Below are 15,977 nucleotides of genomic sequence, written 5' to 3'. Positions count from 1 at the left end.
TCAAAAGTTAGGGAGGGGGAAGGAGTGGTTTTAGAAAGAAGGAAGGAAAAATGACCTGCAACAAGGATGAGGAACAAGAGGAACACACATTATATCATCTCTAGGTCCAACAGAATATGGGATATGGGAGAAAAAAGAGCCACCATTTAAGAGAAACAGCCATAATTTTAGTTAGAGCAAAGTTAAGAAATGTTCATAGAAGATTGAGAATATAACATTTTGCTAATGCTGTAACTCGAGTTCAAGAGAGCAATGTAATGTTGGGAGAGTTAAAGATGAGTGAGAGACTGGGTCAGACTAAGGCATGTACAGAACTGTACAGAGACCTGGGAGGCTTGGACTTTGTGTAGTAGCTGAGGTAAACAGTACTATAGAGATGATGGAATTAATATTGTAGGGTCTCTTAGAACAGATGTCTTTAAATCTTTTACTTAATCCACCTCATATTTTTAAGACAACATCTAAAACTTTTCCTCGTAAGTCTAAACATTTGCAAATAATGCAATTTCCAATAAATACACTGAGATACGAAACTGTAACTGTTATACCGCTCTTAAAAATTTAGACAGGGACTTCCCTGGTGGCACAGTGGTTAAGAATCTGCCTGCCAATGCAGGGGACACAGGTTAGAGCCCTGGTCTGGGAAGATCCCACATGCCACAGAGCAACTAAGTCCATGAGCCACAACTACTGAGCCTGTGCTCTAGAGCCCACAAGCCACAACTACTGAGCCTGTGTGCCACAACTACTGAAGCCTGCATGCCTAGAGCCCGTGCTCTGCAACAAGAGAAGCCACCACAATGAGAAGCACGTGCACCACAAAGAAGAGTAGCTCCCTCTCACCTCAACTAGAGAAAGCCCTCGCACAGCAATGAAGACCCAACGTAGCCGAAAATAAATAAATAAATTAAAAAAAAAATTTAGACAGAATTCAAATATCTCAGTCTGATACCTACAATCATCCTTTTAAAAATAAAGGCTCAAACCTTTACCAATTGGAAAGTTTACATTGTATCTTCCTCCTTGAACTTGCATTTCTATTACACTTCCTTCAGAGAACTTATCCTAATATAACATAGTTTGATGGTCTAAAGTCTTTCATTGATCCCTCTGTATTACAACAGAAAAGCTTCTCAAATCTTCAGATGCTGTAACTCTTCTTTTAACTGCTGTTAATAGAAGCCCAAGAATCAGGAAAAATAAAATTGAAGAAGAATACCTCACTGTTCATCCCCAAAGGGAGTTGCAGACTGTACTACTAATAGAGCAAAGTAAGAGTTAATGCCTAGGTCTTACTTTTAATCCACTGTTCTTTTCACTAGGCCACACTGCCTCTACACTAAATAATATCAAAACTCCAAAATGAAGATACTGTTAATGAGAAAGCAAAAGAGCTCATGCTCTTGAAGAATGGGTGTAAAAACAAATATACATCTGCCTTAAAAGTTTTCCTACCTTATTTTTTTTAACTCCATTAGTAATAGTTTGGCATGTACTTGGAGAAAGTTTCCAGGCATTGCTTTTGGATCTCTGAGGTATTCCTATATGAAATCTTGGAGTTGCAAGCACAATTTTACATGTATCATTCATGGAACCTGGAAGATCAGTCTCCCTGGGCATTGTTTTCTCATTTCCTTCCTTAATTTCCTGTTTTGAAGTGCCTTCTGTTGTAATCTTACTATCATCAGAAACCATTAATTGACTGCCGTTTTTAAAAGGAACACAGAGAGTCTCAATGGTGGTATTTTGGGATTTTTCACAGGTAGAATCAGTGCCTTCTAAAACAAATGTGTCCTTTTTGGACTTAGTGGTTGCAACTGTATTCTCCTCAGAGTGAAGAACTTGTCTAGCCAACTGAGCTCTAGTTAATGCCTTGTTTGAGACTCCTGCAGCTGAATCATTTTCATGTTCTTGGTTCAGAATTGGAAGCTCTGCAAAAAACACAAAACCAAACAAAATTTATAGAAGGATAATATGAAATTAAAAGAGAGCAACAGAACAACTGAAAACTTCTAATATTTTTTTCCTTTTTAAAACTGAAGTATAATTGACTTAAATATTAGTTTCAGGGTATATAACATAAGGATTCAGTATTTTTACACATTACAAATAACACACAACATAGGATCACCAAAATAACTTGTCACCATGCAAAGTTATTACAATACGATTGGCCACATTCCCTATGCCGTACATGAAATCCCCGTGACTTATTTATTGTATAACTGGGAGTCTGTATTACTGATCTCCCTCATCTATTTCACTCATTTCCCCCGCCCCAGGCAACTACCAGTTTGTTCTGTATATCTATAGGTCTGTTTCTGTTTTGTTATGTTTGTTCATTTGTTTTGTAAAACTGTTTATATTAAAAAGTCTTCAGGTTAGAAATGTTCCACCCTCCTGCCCAGTCTTTCTCTGAGTGCAGCTGGCTTTTACAACTCAATCTTTTATCCACAGTCAATGCTTGTTGCCTACACAGGGGAAATAATTTTATCTAGCACATTTAGCTATACATTGAAATAACAAACAAAACAAAACAAAAAGCACTTTACCATAAGTTAAATTGCACAGAGGTGACTTCTTTTCCTGCTGATATTGAATCTTTTGCTTGACTGACAGGAAAATATTATTTGATGATTCTGAAGGAACTTCTTGGACTGAGGCTGCGTTTTTTGTTGTTTTTTTTTTTAAAAGAAAGAAGTTGAGTTGTATTAGTCACTGAGAAGAAAAAACTGCCTTAGAAAAAATCTTGGAATAGACTTAGGTTCAGTAATGATCCAACCAATAGTGTATACTTACGGAATATATGACAGTTACATTAAGTTTTTTCCCTTTATTATTGTCTCATGCCTTCAACAGATTATCTATACCTACATTATGCTGAGAAAAAATTTTTTTAAAACTTCTCCACATTACTTGCCAACTCTAGACAAAAGTATACTACTGAACTTAGAAGCCTAGACATCTGGAATAACATTCTGTTTCTGCCACAAATCAGTGTTAAGGTTATATATGAAGTGCCATCCAGCCTTGAAAATTCTGATTTTGCTTCTGGTTGCTGGAAATTTCTAAAATGTGGAAGAACAGTTGAAAAGTTGTAACTTATACTTTAAAAATCAAAATGTTGAGATTCAGTAGCAGACTAAACCATAATTTATACTTCTTTGACATCTCTTTAGCAGGTCTTCAAAGGCACAAATCTGGTAGGCTTATCAACTAGAAAAATAGGATCTAATAGTATTATTTACATTTTATTCTGCTTTACATCCTAGATGGTTAGTTTTGTTTCTTGAATACAGAAATGAATTTCTTTCACACAAAAAGGGGAAGGTAATCGACTTAATTTGTACCAGAGAAGGAAAAACTGAATTATTTTATATGTTTAATTTTTTTTTTGGTGGTACGCAGGTCTCTCACTGCTGTGGCCTCTCCCGTTGCGGAGCACAGGCTCCGGACAGGCAGGCTCAGCGGCCATGGCTCACGGGCCCAGCCGCTCCGCGGCATGTGGCATCTTCCTGGACCGGGGCACGAACCCGCGTCCCCTGCTTCGGCAGGCGGACTCTCAACCACTGCACCACCAGGGAAGCCCTATATGTTTAATTTTAAATATTACACTTGAAAAAATTAGTAGTGATTATACTTTAATAAGTATGCCGCTTTGGCCTTTTTATTTTATTATATTTTTAGATTTTATTATAAAATCTAAAATTTTTAGATTTTATTATAATGATGTGTCATAAAAGAAGGATAAGTTTCTATTTCTTTAATTCATTCTACTAGAAATGAAAAAGCAAGGTAGTAAAGATGAGTAGGTAATTCAATCAAATATAAATAACATGCTATATAGAACTTGGGCCGTTTATTTGAGAGTCCAAGGATCCGTGCAGAGACTCTCCAAAAGATCTCTGAAAATATATACAAAATCTGTGTTTGTATATATGTGCATTTTCTGGGGAAAGATTCATCAGATTCTCAAAGTAGTCAGTTACTTCTCTCTAATTCCACTTTACATATAAAACATGCTTTAATATACATTATTTCATTTGCTTCTCCCTTTTTTCCTAGACTGTATGAGATTATTTTGTATACTCCCTCACCTCTATCCTAAACTCCCTTAGAAAACTCTGCTTTTTGTGTCAAAATATATCACTGTCTTTGAAATGCAACAATATACCCACAATCTATCGTACAGTAGTTAAGAGCATGGGCTTTCTAATAGATACCTGTTTTTAATTCTTAGCCCATCACTTATTACCTGTGAGACACAGAGCAGATGTGACATATTTAAAAGCTCCAACTCCGAGACTATTAAATACGCATGTAACCATAGTGTTTGCTCAAAGAATCAAAAGAAATAATGCATGTAAAGTATCTTTATCAATTATTGCAACTCATTAAAATCTCAATTTCAAGTGTCCCAATTTCTGATCACCTTATATCTTTCCAGATCATTCTCTCAAATTCACTGACCATCCCAACAAGACCTACACTTCTTCACACTTCTTCACCTCCTTCAGGTCTTCTTTTCTCTGTCTAACCAACTTAAATTTCATGGCCAATTGTGACCACCCCCTTGCACACACACCCCAACTCCTTTGTCCCTTTTTCACATCATCCTACAGGCATACCTCGGAAATATTGTGGGTTGAGTTCCAGACCACTGCAATAAAGTGAGTATCACAATAAAGTGAGCCATGTGAATTTTATTTCCCAATGCATATGAAAGTTATATTTATATTATATTGTAGTCTATTAAGAGTGCAACAGTCTTATGTCCAAGAAAAAAATGTACATACCTTAATTTAAAAAATTATTGCTAAAAACACAATTTTTTTATAGCAACTTTACTGTTTAAAAATGGTAACCATATCTGACAACACAGGATTGCCACAAACCTTCAATTTATAAAGACCGCAATATCTGTGAAGAGCAATAAAGTGAACTGCAATAAAACGAGGATGCCTGTATTTGGCAAAATTACAGTCCTGATAAAATCCAACCCCCTTCCTATTCCCCACCAGCACCTATGCAGCTAGAGGAAAACTCACAACCATACTGATTGGTCTTATCTAAATTCATGCCCACAAATCTCAAGTAAGTCCTTAACATTGCCCAGGAAATCAGGCCTAGGCCATTTACTCTTTCGCTCTCCTACACTATTCAAACCTTCTCAGACTTCAATACCTGCTTCCCATTCTCACTCTCAACTGATGACTTGACTTCGTATTTCAGATTATTTCTGAAGTCACATAACACTGCCTACCTTCTTGTTTGATGTTCTGTTTATGTTCCCAGCAAAGGCCAAACATCCACTTTTAGATTCTATTCCCTCTCAACTACTCAAGAATATCATACTACAAATCTCAGTTTTTCCTTCCCTAGTGGATCATTCCCAAAAGCACACCAAGATGATGTTATTTCACCAATCATTAAAAACAACAAGATCTTCTTAAACCATACTTCCCATATTTCTCTGCTCCCCTCAAAAAGAACTATGTTCACCATCATCAATTTCTCTCCTCACACTCTCTCTTGAACCCTCCTGAATCACGTTTTTGCTCCTATCACTCCACCAAAACTGCCCACATCAGTCATCAATGATTTCCACGTTGCTAAATCCAATAGTCAAATCTCAGCCTTCATCTTTCTTGACTGATTAGCAGCATTAGACACAGCTAATGACAACTTCCTCAAAAGCATTTTGTTTTCTTGGGTTTTTCTTCTTCCTCATCTTCTCAGTGGCCTTCAGTACTTCCTACTCTTTCTTCTAACTTCTAAATTTCAGGGTGCCCCAGGACTCATCCTTGAATGTTTTTTCTGTGTACACTTACTCCCTGATGATCCCATCTAATCTCATAGCTTTAAATACCATTTAGGTGCTAATGACTCTCAAATGTATTTTTCACACCTGGACCACTTCCCTAAATTCCAACTACTTTTTTTCAAAAGCCTAATTCACAACTACACTTCAATTTTTAACAGACATATCAAAATTGACATGACAAAAAACATAATTGCTGAGCCCCCAATCCCACTCCACCTCTGTCTGCCTCACCTCAGTTAAATCGTTCCAGTTGCTCGAGCAAAAAAAAAACCAAAACCAAACAAACAAATCACCCTTTATACCTCTTATATTCCACATCCAATCTCTAAGCTAATGCTGTTGGCTCTTCCTTCAAAATATATCTGGAATTCAGCCACTCCTCATTATCTTCACTGCTACCACCTGACCAAGCCAACACCCTCTCTCAACTGAATTACTTCATTAACTATTTCAAATTTAAAAATATAAGTCAGATCGTGTCATTCCTCTGCTCAAAACTCTCCAGTGGCTCCTTAATGTGTTCACAATAAAAGCCCAAACTCTAACATTCACCTACAAGGCCCTGCATTATCTGACCCTCTATTTATCCGTTCCTTCCCAGCTCTGTCCACTCACCCATAATAATCTCACAGCTAGTCCACATGCTTCTATTTCAGGGCATTTGTACCAGCTGAAGGATCATCCTTCCCCATTCAGTCCCCAAGATATCTGTATCTAGTGCCTCCTTCAATTTTTGGCTCAAATGCCACCTTATTGAAACACTGACCACCCCACTGAAAATTACAACCTCCTCCAACTCTCCCCATCAAGCTTACTCTTTTTTTTCCAGAGCATTTTTCTTCTATTATACCCTAAAAAATACTTATTTGGTGATCTGTCTCCCAGCAACTGAATGTAAGCTAGCTTCATGAGGGCAGAGATTTTTGTTCATTTTGTTCACTGCTGTATCCCGCCCGAGTGCCTAAAACAGTATCAGACACAATAAACACTTTTTAAACCAACACGTAATAAAACTAACCTCTTAGTGAACTGTCTTCTGGCTGGAACGATTTGTTGTTTTCCTTTCCTTCACAGAGGTAGGTATGCTGTAATACTCCTTCCTCAGCGCCGTTAGGAGTGAAAATTTTATTACTTTCATTTGTTCGTGGTTCCAACAAACTGTTTCTTGATGCTTGTTCTTGCTTGTTACGTAGTACTTTTTCTTTCATTCTTTGAAATATTTTTCCTGGTGATTCATAGCTTGCTTTATTTTTTAATCCATCCTTGTTGGGTTTTATAGCACTGATATCAAGAGAACTGTTAGAGGTGGTAGCCTCTGCTAGCATGGTAGATTGAAATTTATTATTAAAAACTGTTATTTCTAGGAACTGACTCTTTTTATGGTCATTCCATTTTAAAGAGGACTTCTGATATTTCGCCAAATCTTTTACAGGAGTAAGTGTGCCTGAAGGAATGCTGTCAAAAAAGACTGCATGCATGGGCATATTTCTCCTCTGAGAAGATGTCTCTGAAGACAAGTGAATTCCTGGATGTTTCAAAGGTGTTGCAATCATCTTGATAAACAGTAGCAACAAATTTCCTCTAAGAGAATATTCACTTAAACACAATTTTCAGGATAGACCTTCAGCAAGGGGCCAGAAGAACCTGTAGTTCAATGTGAAATCAACCTTTACCATGCTTTGGTACAGAAAAAGTTAAGTTTATTTGCTTTCCATAACAACATTATACTAATTAAAAGGTTTAATCGGTTCATAACAACACTGGATAATCTATAGCTCACAAATCAGATGAAGATTTTATATTTTTGTTAAAGCCTCATTTTACTATTTTTCAATGATAAACAGTTTGGCTTTTAAATTTACTTCTCTACGAAAAAGCAGCTTTCACCAAGTCTTCTACTTAATCGCTCTAGGGGCTGAATTTTGAATATTTGTTTTTGAAATTTATTTGAACCTCAAGTCCTGTAAGTTCCAATCTATATTTGCATCAAAAGCCATTAACTGACATTTGCATATGGCACTACATTAAGTTATAAAAGATTAAATTTCACCAATATGGTTTTTCCTTTTAGGCACTTAAATTCTACGGCAGCAGCTACAATGATATATCCTAATGAAGGCTAAAAATCCATTCAATTTTTAAGTTAAATAACCTCCAATCCTGATTTTGTTATGCTGCAGAACATTTTAATTGTGAGGTTTTTGTTTAAAAAAACCCCTCAAATCAAAAGTAAATTATATACATTCTAATTTTCTAAACATTTACCGCTACTTAGAATTTTTAGAGGAAATCATGCACTTGGGCATACATGGTCTTAGACTTGTTTTAGCTTGCTTCTTACATATAAATTTTATTTCCCACACCTAGAAATTAAGATTCTAGGTGATGAACCATACAGTTACATTCTGTAATACCTGGTAAATTAACAAAATATTTCAACCTGAGGAGCTCAGAACTTGAAAATCTAGATTTATAGCATCTCTGATCACTGAATTTATAACTATTCCAACCAGTCTTTGACATCATATAAACATAAAAAGCCTATTTCAGAAAATACAAATGCAATCAGACCAAAGACATCAAGTATCTTTATCTACAGTAACTTCTGTAAGAAACAAATATGCAAGTTAAAAATTCATATACGAATTACCATTTTATCCAACAGTTTATAAGAGAAAAAAAGAAGGAAATATTCCTCGATAACAAGAGCTGACAAAAAAGGGTTATCCTGGGAATGACACAAAGACCACTGAATTCAGCAAATATGTATTAATGTATATATTTATGCATTTGGCAATGTGGTAGTGACAGGAACGCTGTGCTGAGAGTTGTAATACTCACTAGCCATTCTCTTTAAGTTCTCGAAACAAAATGAATAAACTGGGACAATTGCATGGAAAGAAGGCAAAGTATGTGCAGGTTTACACAATCTCAATTCCTTAGAACCTAATGAAATGCTCAGCAGGAAGTATAAACTGCAAATAAACTAGCAGAACTAAGAACAGGCCCAATCTGTAGCACAATAGTCCTCCCCCCCCACCCCACTTCTCCCAGGGGTGGATACATTATAAGACCCCCAGTGGATGCCTGAACCTGTGGATAGTGCCAAACCCTATATATACACTATGTTTTTTCCTTTATGTACATACGTATGATAAAGTTTAATTTGTAAATTAGGCACAGTAAAGAATAAAATAAAACAATTATAACAATATACTGTAATAGGGACTTCCCTGGCGGTCCAGTGGTTAAGACTCTGCACTTCCAATGCCGCAGGGCGTGGGGTTGATCTTGGTTGGGGAGCTAGGATCCCACAGGCCACACGGCAGAGCAAAAATAAATAAAAAATAATAAAAAGTAATAAAAGTTATGTGAATGTCATCTCTCTCACTCAAAATATCTTATCGCACAAATTTAATGCCTTTCCAACTTAACTAAGCATTTATCATGCACTGTGGCTGTAAACTTTTGCAGTTTGGGGTGCAATAGCAAAACCTGCATGCATTTCTTTTTCCTTCTTCACAATTTTACAAATAGAAGATTCCGTTTTCACCCAGACTTTAACAACCTCAGCATACAATTTTTTTTTCCTCATTAAGTCAGGAGCTTTCAACTTTTCACTTAAAGGAACCAATTTACAGCTTCTCTTTGGCATATCCAAATTGCCAGCACCGCTACTCTTGTGTTTTGGGGCAATTATTTAGTAAAATTAGGGTTGCTTGAACACAAGCACTATGATACCTTGACGACAGTCCATCTGATAACCGAGAGAGCTGCTAAGTGACTAATGGGTAGGATATGCCGGACAAAGGGATGATTAACATCCCTAGCGGGACAGTGTGAGATTTCATCATGCTACTGAGAAAAGCATGCAATTTAAAACTTATGAATTGTTTATTTTTGGAATTTTTCATTTAATATATTCAGACTGCAATTGACTGAAGGTAACTGAAACTGTGGGCCGAGGAAAGTGAAATGCAGGTAATGGGGGGGGCAGTGGGGACTACTGTACACACGCAGAACTGTTTTCATCTAAAGGCAGATAATTTCAGTCACAGTGAAAGTCTCCAAGAACCAGCACACAACTCCTCTATTTCATGTTGCCCAACTTCTTCCTTCTCAATTCAAACATGTAGTAGGATTGAGAGGTGTGTAGTCAAGATTCTGAAAATCCTCAAATTCCACTCACCCTCCCCAAAAGATGCAGAAAGTTCCTCTTTAAATAAGAAAGAGAAGCACCTCTTTCTTATTTATGTGATAAAGAGCAACTCAATAGAAGCGAAAAGAGTTGACAATAGTTGCCAGGTTTCAGTGCGGTTGGTGGAAAAGAGAAGGATATATAGAAAAAAAAATCACCCAGGATTTTCTCTGACCATAGAGGCTTTGCATAATAGATAAAGAAGAAAAACAAAAAGCCACTGGGTAGAGGCCACTCAATAAACACCTGAAGCCCCATTCTCTTCCTAGTTAACAGAAAAGCAAAACAAAGAAAATAAATCATGATGCTCAGACTCTAGGACTGAAGAAGAGAAGGTGAATTCTAAAATGGTATGCTTGTGCCTTCATTAACTGCTTAAAACTATTGGAAAATCTAATACTTATAATTTATTCTGAAAACTGACAAATTCTGATGTACTAGGAAAAAATGACTATTTATTCAAAATAAATACTCAGGCGTGGGAAAACCATTATATAAAAAAAGCTAGCTATGAGCATTTATAGTATGTAAAAGGCAGGCTAAACAACTGTTATCATGGAAATGATACTGAAAGTAATTTTTACTCTTCTTCCTAAGAAGACATGAAAAGTTCTAGGAATTTATTGTTGTGGTAATATTAATAATAATTATAATGGAATGGATCAAAACTCCCAAGGCACACTAACCAAAACTGGGAGACAAGAGTTGGGAAAAAAATGAGAGGAACACTAAGTTAACTGGCAAATGATACATTTGGGGGGGAAAATGCAGCACATGACACACTGAGGGTCAATATAGATAACATTCAAAGAAACCAAATGAATCAATTTAAAGAAATGATCAACACAAAAAATGGCCAAAGGACATTTATGGCAATTAATGGAATACAAAAGGCCAATAAATGAGTCAAAATAACACTCCATTTTACTAATAAATGAAGAGATGCAAATAAAAACAGTGAGACTTCTTATGATTATCAGATTGGTAAAGATTAATTTCAAAATACAGGTTTGCATGCCAATGGGCAAGAAATTCTACTTAAAATTATTTTTCTTATAGAAACATCTACATAAGAATGCAAACATATATGTGGTAATAATAGTCAACATCTACTGCATATACATCAGATACTACTTAACCTTACAGCAATTCTTAAGAGTTAAATACTGTCATTATTCCCATTTTGAAGATGACAAACCTAAGGCATTGAGTGGTTAAATAACCAGTCCAAGGTCCCACTTACAATGATTAAGAGCAGGACCTCAGTCTATCTGATTTCAAAGCCCAAGTTCTTAAACAGGCCCTATACAAGGATGTTCACTTAAGTACTGAGCTAATTAGAAAGAATCTAGATGTCTACCAAGATGGGACAAAATTCTACTGTTCACTGAAGTACCAGGCTAACTAGAAACAACCTAGATGTCTATAAATATGGGACAAAATTCTGATATATTCATACAACTGAATTCTATGTATTCAATAAAAGGATATACACACACGCGCATATACTGACATAGAAAGTAGCTAGGATACACTAAATTAAAAAACCAACAAAACAGGACGTACAATTGAATTTCTGTAAAAAAAAAAAAAAGTCAAAAATAAACAAACACATCCAGGAGCATAAGCATAGGGCAAAAAATCTGTAAATGAGTATACCAAATTGTAAACAGCGTTTATCTTTGATGAAGGGGCCTCCCACTACCTAAATAATTTTACTTACATCTGAAAATATTTGCAACTAATACGTAATTTAATCAGAAGAAAACAGAAGCTGGATGGATCAATTGTTTCTTTAGGTCTGTGGATGCTGGGTTCCAAGGTGAAGAATCGGGCAGTGACGCACACAATTCTCCTACCTGGTAATCTTTAAAAAAAAAAATTTTTTTTCTAGAAGTGATTTTAGAAGAAAAGCCTGGAGCGCTCATCATCGAAACAAATCTGAAGGAAAGTAGTCTACTCTCTTGATAACTACAGTAGACACGCAACAAATACACCCCGAATGAATGAGTAGTTGTGATACTACAGCCAAAGCCAGAAATGTACAGAAGTCCGAGCGAGCCCAGAATGCTGAAGCGCTGAGACTCGCGGCGCCAGAAAGGACCGGAGGCAGGAGGCGAGGAAAGAGGGGCGGGGTGGCCGTACCTTGGACGAAGGGCCTAGCATGGCAAGACAGCTGCAGTCTGGGCTCGGCTTCGTGCTGGGGAGAGGGGGACCTGGGCGCCCCAAGACTCTCGCCTCTGGCCCAAGTCGGCCCCAGCTCGCAGCGGCCTAGCCCCAGGTGACGCTCACTTTCTCGGTGAGGTTCCCTAACCGCTAAACTGCTTGGGAATTCAAATCTGAAGAGCCCGCCCTCCCAGCCAGCCCGGGATTGGCGCGCCCAGGAACTGCGTCACCGTGCGTCTCACTGGGACTCAGGAAAACTGGGGGTGGTCCCCGCTCCACGTGAGCAATGCTGTTTCTATAAAAACTGAGCAACCCCAAGCTGCAGCGGGTACTGAGCACGCACCTATAGTCGTTCTCGGACTCGTTTTTTCTTCAGAGGGGCGCCAGCCGCACGTTCCGCCGCTCCTCCCGAAATGCTCTGCGGCAGGAAGGCCTACGTCAGACGTCGACTGCGCGCTCCCGCGCTACTGCAGTTTAAGAAGCTTGGCCCTTCCCGGCTACCCTCCTGCTGTATGTGTGAACGCCAACGGCTTTTGGTTAGGGCTACCTTCCTAGTGTGAGGAAATGGCTTGCTGAATACGTTTGAGAGAGCTTTTAGTTTTCTCAGACCGTCAGATATTTGAGGCCGAGAAGGAACGTTTTGTTCTTAGGCGATAATGGACTGAATGCAAAGTTATACTTGCAATGGGATGTTTAGTTTGAGCTATTCCCCCAGGAAGTGTGATTTTTTTTTTTAAACCTGATTGTCTCGAATACTACTCTGGGTTGCGATGCAGTTCGTGACAGTCGCGTTTAGATTTATCCCTGCCTTAGGCTACTCCCAGTGATGCTGTGCTCTGACTAACCACCGCGGAGTACTGTGTATCCTTCGCCTCAGCGCCCCGGCACGACTGGGGCGCTGGCTGGAAGCATTGTGTAGGGTACCTTGTTTCAGTCTTGGCGGAGGAGGAGCCAGAGGAGTAACTAGTGTTTTCAGCCTTAAATCCCTTCCAGCTCCCATCCTGCATCTTCTGTTCATGGACTCCGCCCCCCTCCCCCACCAAGTCAGCATTTAGGACAGGAGAGTTTATTTTTTGCCTCATCCAAGAAAATTCTCAACATCCTAGAGTCATGTATCGCATTTGTCCGTTAAGACTGGACTGAAATGGTTGTAATGGATTAATTTTTTAAGTGACTTTTGCGATTCCCTCTTCTAAATCTTGTATCCACTAAGTCTTGTGCTCACCGAATATTCAGAATCTAAAATATAAATTTAAAACATCAAATGAATGCAAGTAAGGAAAATAAACCAGTTGGGGGTGGGAGGTGGGAAGCAAATCATAGATCAAATGAAGTTTCTGTCTGTGCAGCATAATGAGAAAATGGCCAGACATGGATTTGCACCAAATTTATGGGAAAAACCAGCCTTAAAATATATGTTTAGTGTCGTCTATGAAATGCATTTTGTGGGATAGAGAGACTTTGAAAAGACAGGCATTCATACTTCAAAGTATCTGAAACAGAGGTATGAAAGATTTCTGTTCCTGATGATGGAAATAGCCATGGCTCACACATTCAGCCAAAACAGGAACCTTGAAATATTAACGGCAGACCCTCAGAATTACAGACTTTAATTTTTTAATTAGTCACTTCTCATGTGAGAAATAACTAGGATCTAGCATGCTCCAGGGTGAACAGCAACAGGAATTTACATAAAGGTGACTAATAATTTTCCAAGGAAAACTGGATAACAGTTTGTGGATAAAAAGTGCAATGAGAAGGCATACAGGCCAAGGGACAATGTTCATCTGTCCAATGGGACATCAACATGCTTCCCTGGATGGACCCTCTAAGTTTGTGTCTGCCAGGCGACAAGCAGACGAGCTTCTTATCGTCACAGCCAGGCACCTGGGATAACCTGCCCTAAATCTGTAACTCCTGGGAACACATACAGACTCACTTAGGGTCCAGAAGACAGACATAGGAGGAGAAGACTGGAATCCTCATGTTGTGTGGGAGTTGCTGCCAAGAGATCTGGGTCTGCTTAGCCTGGAAGAATATTCCTAGGACAATGGTAAGTTCCATACTAATTGACCATATAGCATTTTGAGGAGAATTATAAAAAAGATGCTCTTTCCTCAAGGTCAGTGGTTCTCAGCCAGGGATGATTTTGCACCCCAGGGGACATTTGGCAATGTCTGGAAATATAAATGTCACAACTAAGAAGGGTGCCACTGCCAGCTGGTGAGTAGAGGACAGGAATGCTACGAAACATCCTATGATGCACAGGACAGCTCTTCCACTACAAAGAATTATCAAATCTAAAATGTCAGTAATGCCAAGGTTGAGAAATCCTACGTTTGGAAAATGTAGCCCTGAATTAGGATTTTAGTCGCCTCTCACTCTCTCAGCTGTGTTCCCAATGTAAGGCACAACTGTGCAACCACTACACCCTTTCTGGACTTAGAGGAGGGATGAGGATGGAGTCAACAGTGAGGTTATCGAGGCTTTTTAGAGGATGACCCTTCAGTAGAAAAGCCTGCCAAGGAGATTATTTTGTGATAGAGACAGTATACAAACACACAAACATATATAAACATATCGTTACAAATTGTAGTAAGTGCTATGAAGATGTATCAGTTTGGGTCCTGCAGGAAGCTGATGGTGAGATGCAGTTAGGAGTATAAGAGATTTATTGGGAGATAAGGCCTGTGAAAGTTTTAAGGGGTGGAAAAAGAATTGGGCCTGGTAAATCTTCAGGCTTTGATGCAAATCAGACATTTGTGAAAGAAAAAGGGAGAAGGAAGCAGAATTGGTCAGAGGGAGCCAAAGATTGCAATACAAATTGACAGAGTGTTGGCTAATGAAGTAGGGAGTTTTGGGGTAGCACATCAGAGGACTCCCGCAGTGGGCAGAAGTAGGCAGGCCCTGAAATCCATCATGCTGGAGATGGGAAGAACATGCCTTGGCTCAAAGGCTTAAAATTGTTTTTTAGCTGAGATATAATTGACATATAACATTATATTAGTTTCAAGTATACAACAAAATGATTTGAATATGTATGTATTGTGAAATGATCACCACACTATGTCTAGTTAACATCCATTCTTACACATAGATACAATTTTGTTTTTCTTGTGATGAGAACTTATAAGATATACCCTTTTAGCAACCTTTTTTTAGTTAATTTTTTTCTAAGATCTACCCTTTTAGCAACTTTCAAATATACAGTTCAATATTTTTAACTGTAGTCATAATGTTGTAAATTATACCCACAAGACTTCTTTATTTTATAACAGAAAGTTTATACGTTTTGACCACCTTCTTCCACCTGTCCAACCCCAACCCACACCTCTGGCAACCACCAATCTATTCTTTGTATCTATGAGTTTAGTTATTGTTGTTTAATTTCACTATTAATTGTGAAATCATACAGTATTTGTCTTTCTCTGTCTGACCTATTTCACTTAGCATAATGCTCTTCAGCTCCATGCATGTTGTTGCAAAGGCAAGATTTCCTTCTCTTTTACAGCTGAATAATATTCCATTATATATATATATACACCACATTTTCTTTATCCATTCATCCATCAGTGGACACTTAGGTTCTTTCCATGTCTTGCGTTTTGTAAATAATGCTGCAGTGAACATGGGGGTACAAATATCTTAGTCTTTTTTTATTTGGTTAAATACCCAACAGGGGAATTGCTTGATTATATAGTAGTTCTATTTTTAATTTTTTGAGGAATCTCCATACTGTTTTCCATAGTTGCACCAATTTACATTCCCTCCAGGTGCGCACAAGGCTTG

At 38.0% G+C, this 15,977-nt stretch overlaps 1 protein-coding gene across 1 annotated transcript in view; it reads right to left on the bottom strand.

Moving 5' to 3' along the window:
* MIS18BP1 (MIS18 binding protein 1) overlaps nt 1-12,581 on the bottom strand; it is a 61,556-nt gene extending 48,975 nt beyond the window's left edge. The window contains exons 1-4 of the mRNA XM_082649373.1: nt 12,532-12,581; nt 6,843-7,468; nt 2,553-2,663; nt 1,456-1,931 (exon numbers count right to left, since the gene is read on the bottom strand). Coding sequence (XP_082505499.1) covers nt 1,456-1,931; nt 2,553-2,663; nt 6,843-7,377 — 1,122 coding nt within the window. The 5' untranslated portion in view covers nt 7,378-7,468; nt 12,532-12,581. The remainder of the gene's footprint in view (nt 1-1,455; nt 1,932-2,552; nt 2,664-6,842; nt 7,469-12,531) is intronic.
* Between the last annotated feature and the right edge of the window lie 3,396 nt (nt 12,582-15,977).

The sequence above is a fragment of the Grampus griseus genome (assembly GCF_964374135.1).
Source record: "Grampus griseus genome assembly, chromosome: 2".
NCBI lineage: Eukaryota > Metazoa > Chordata > Mammalia > Artiodactyla > Delphinidae > Grampus > Grampus griseus.
Note: the sequence above shows the minus strand (reverse complement) of the source record. Positions and strands in the feature narration are given on the sequence as shown.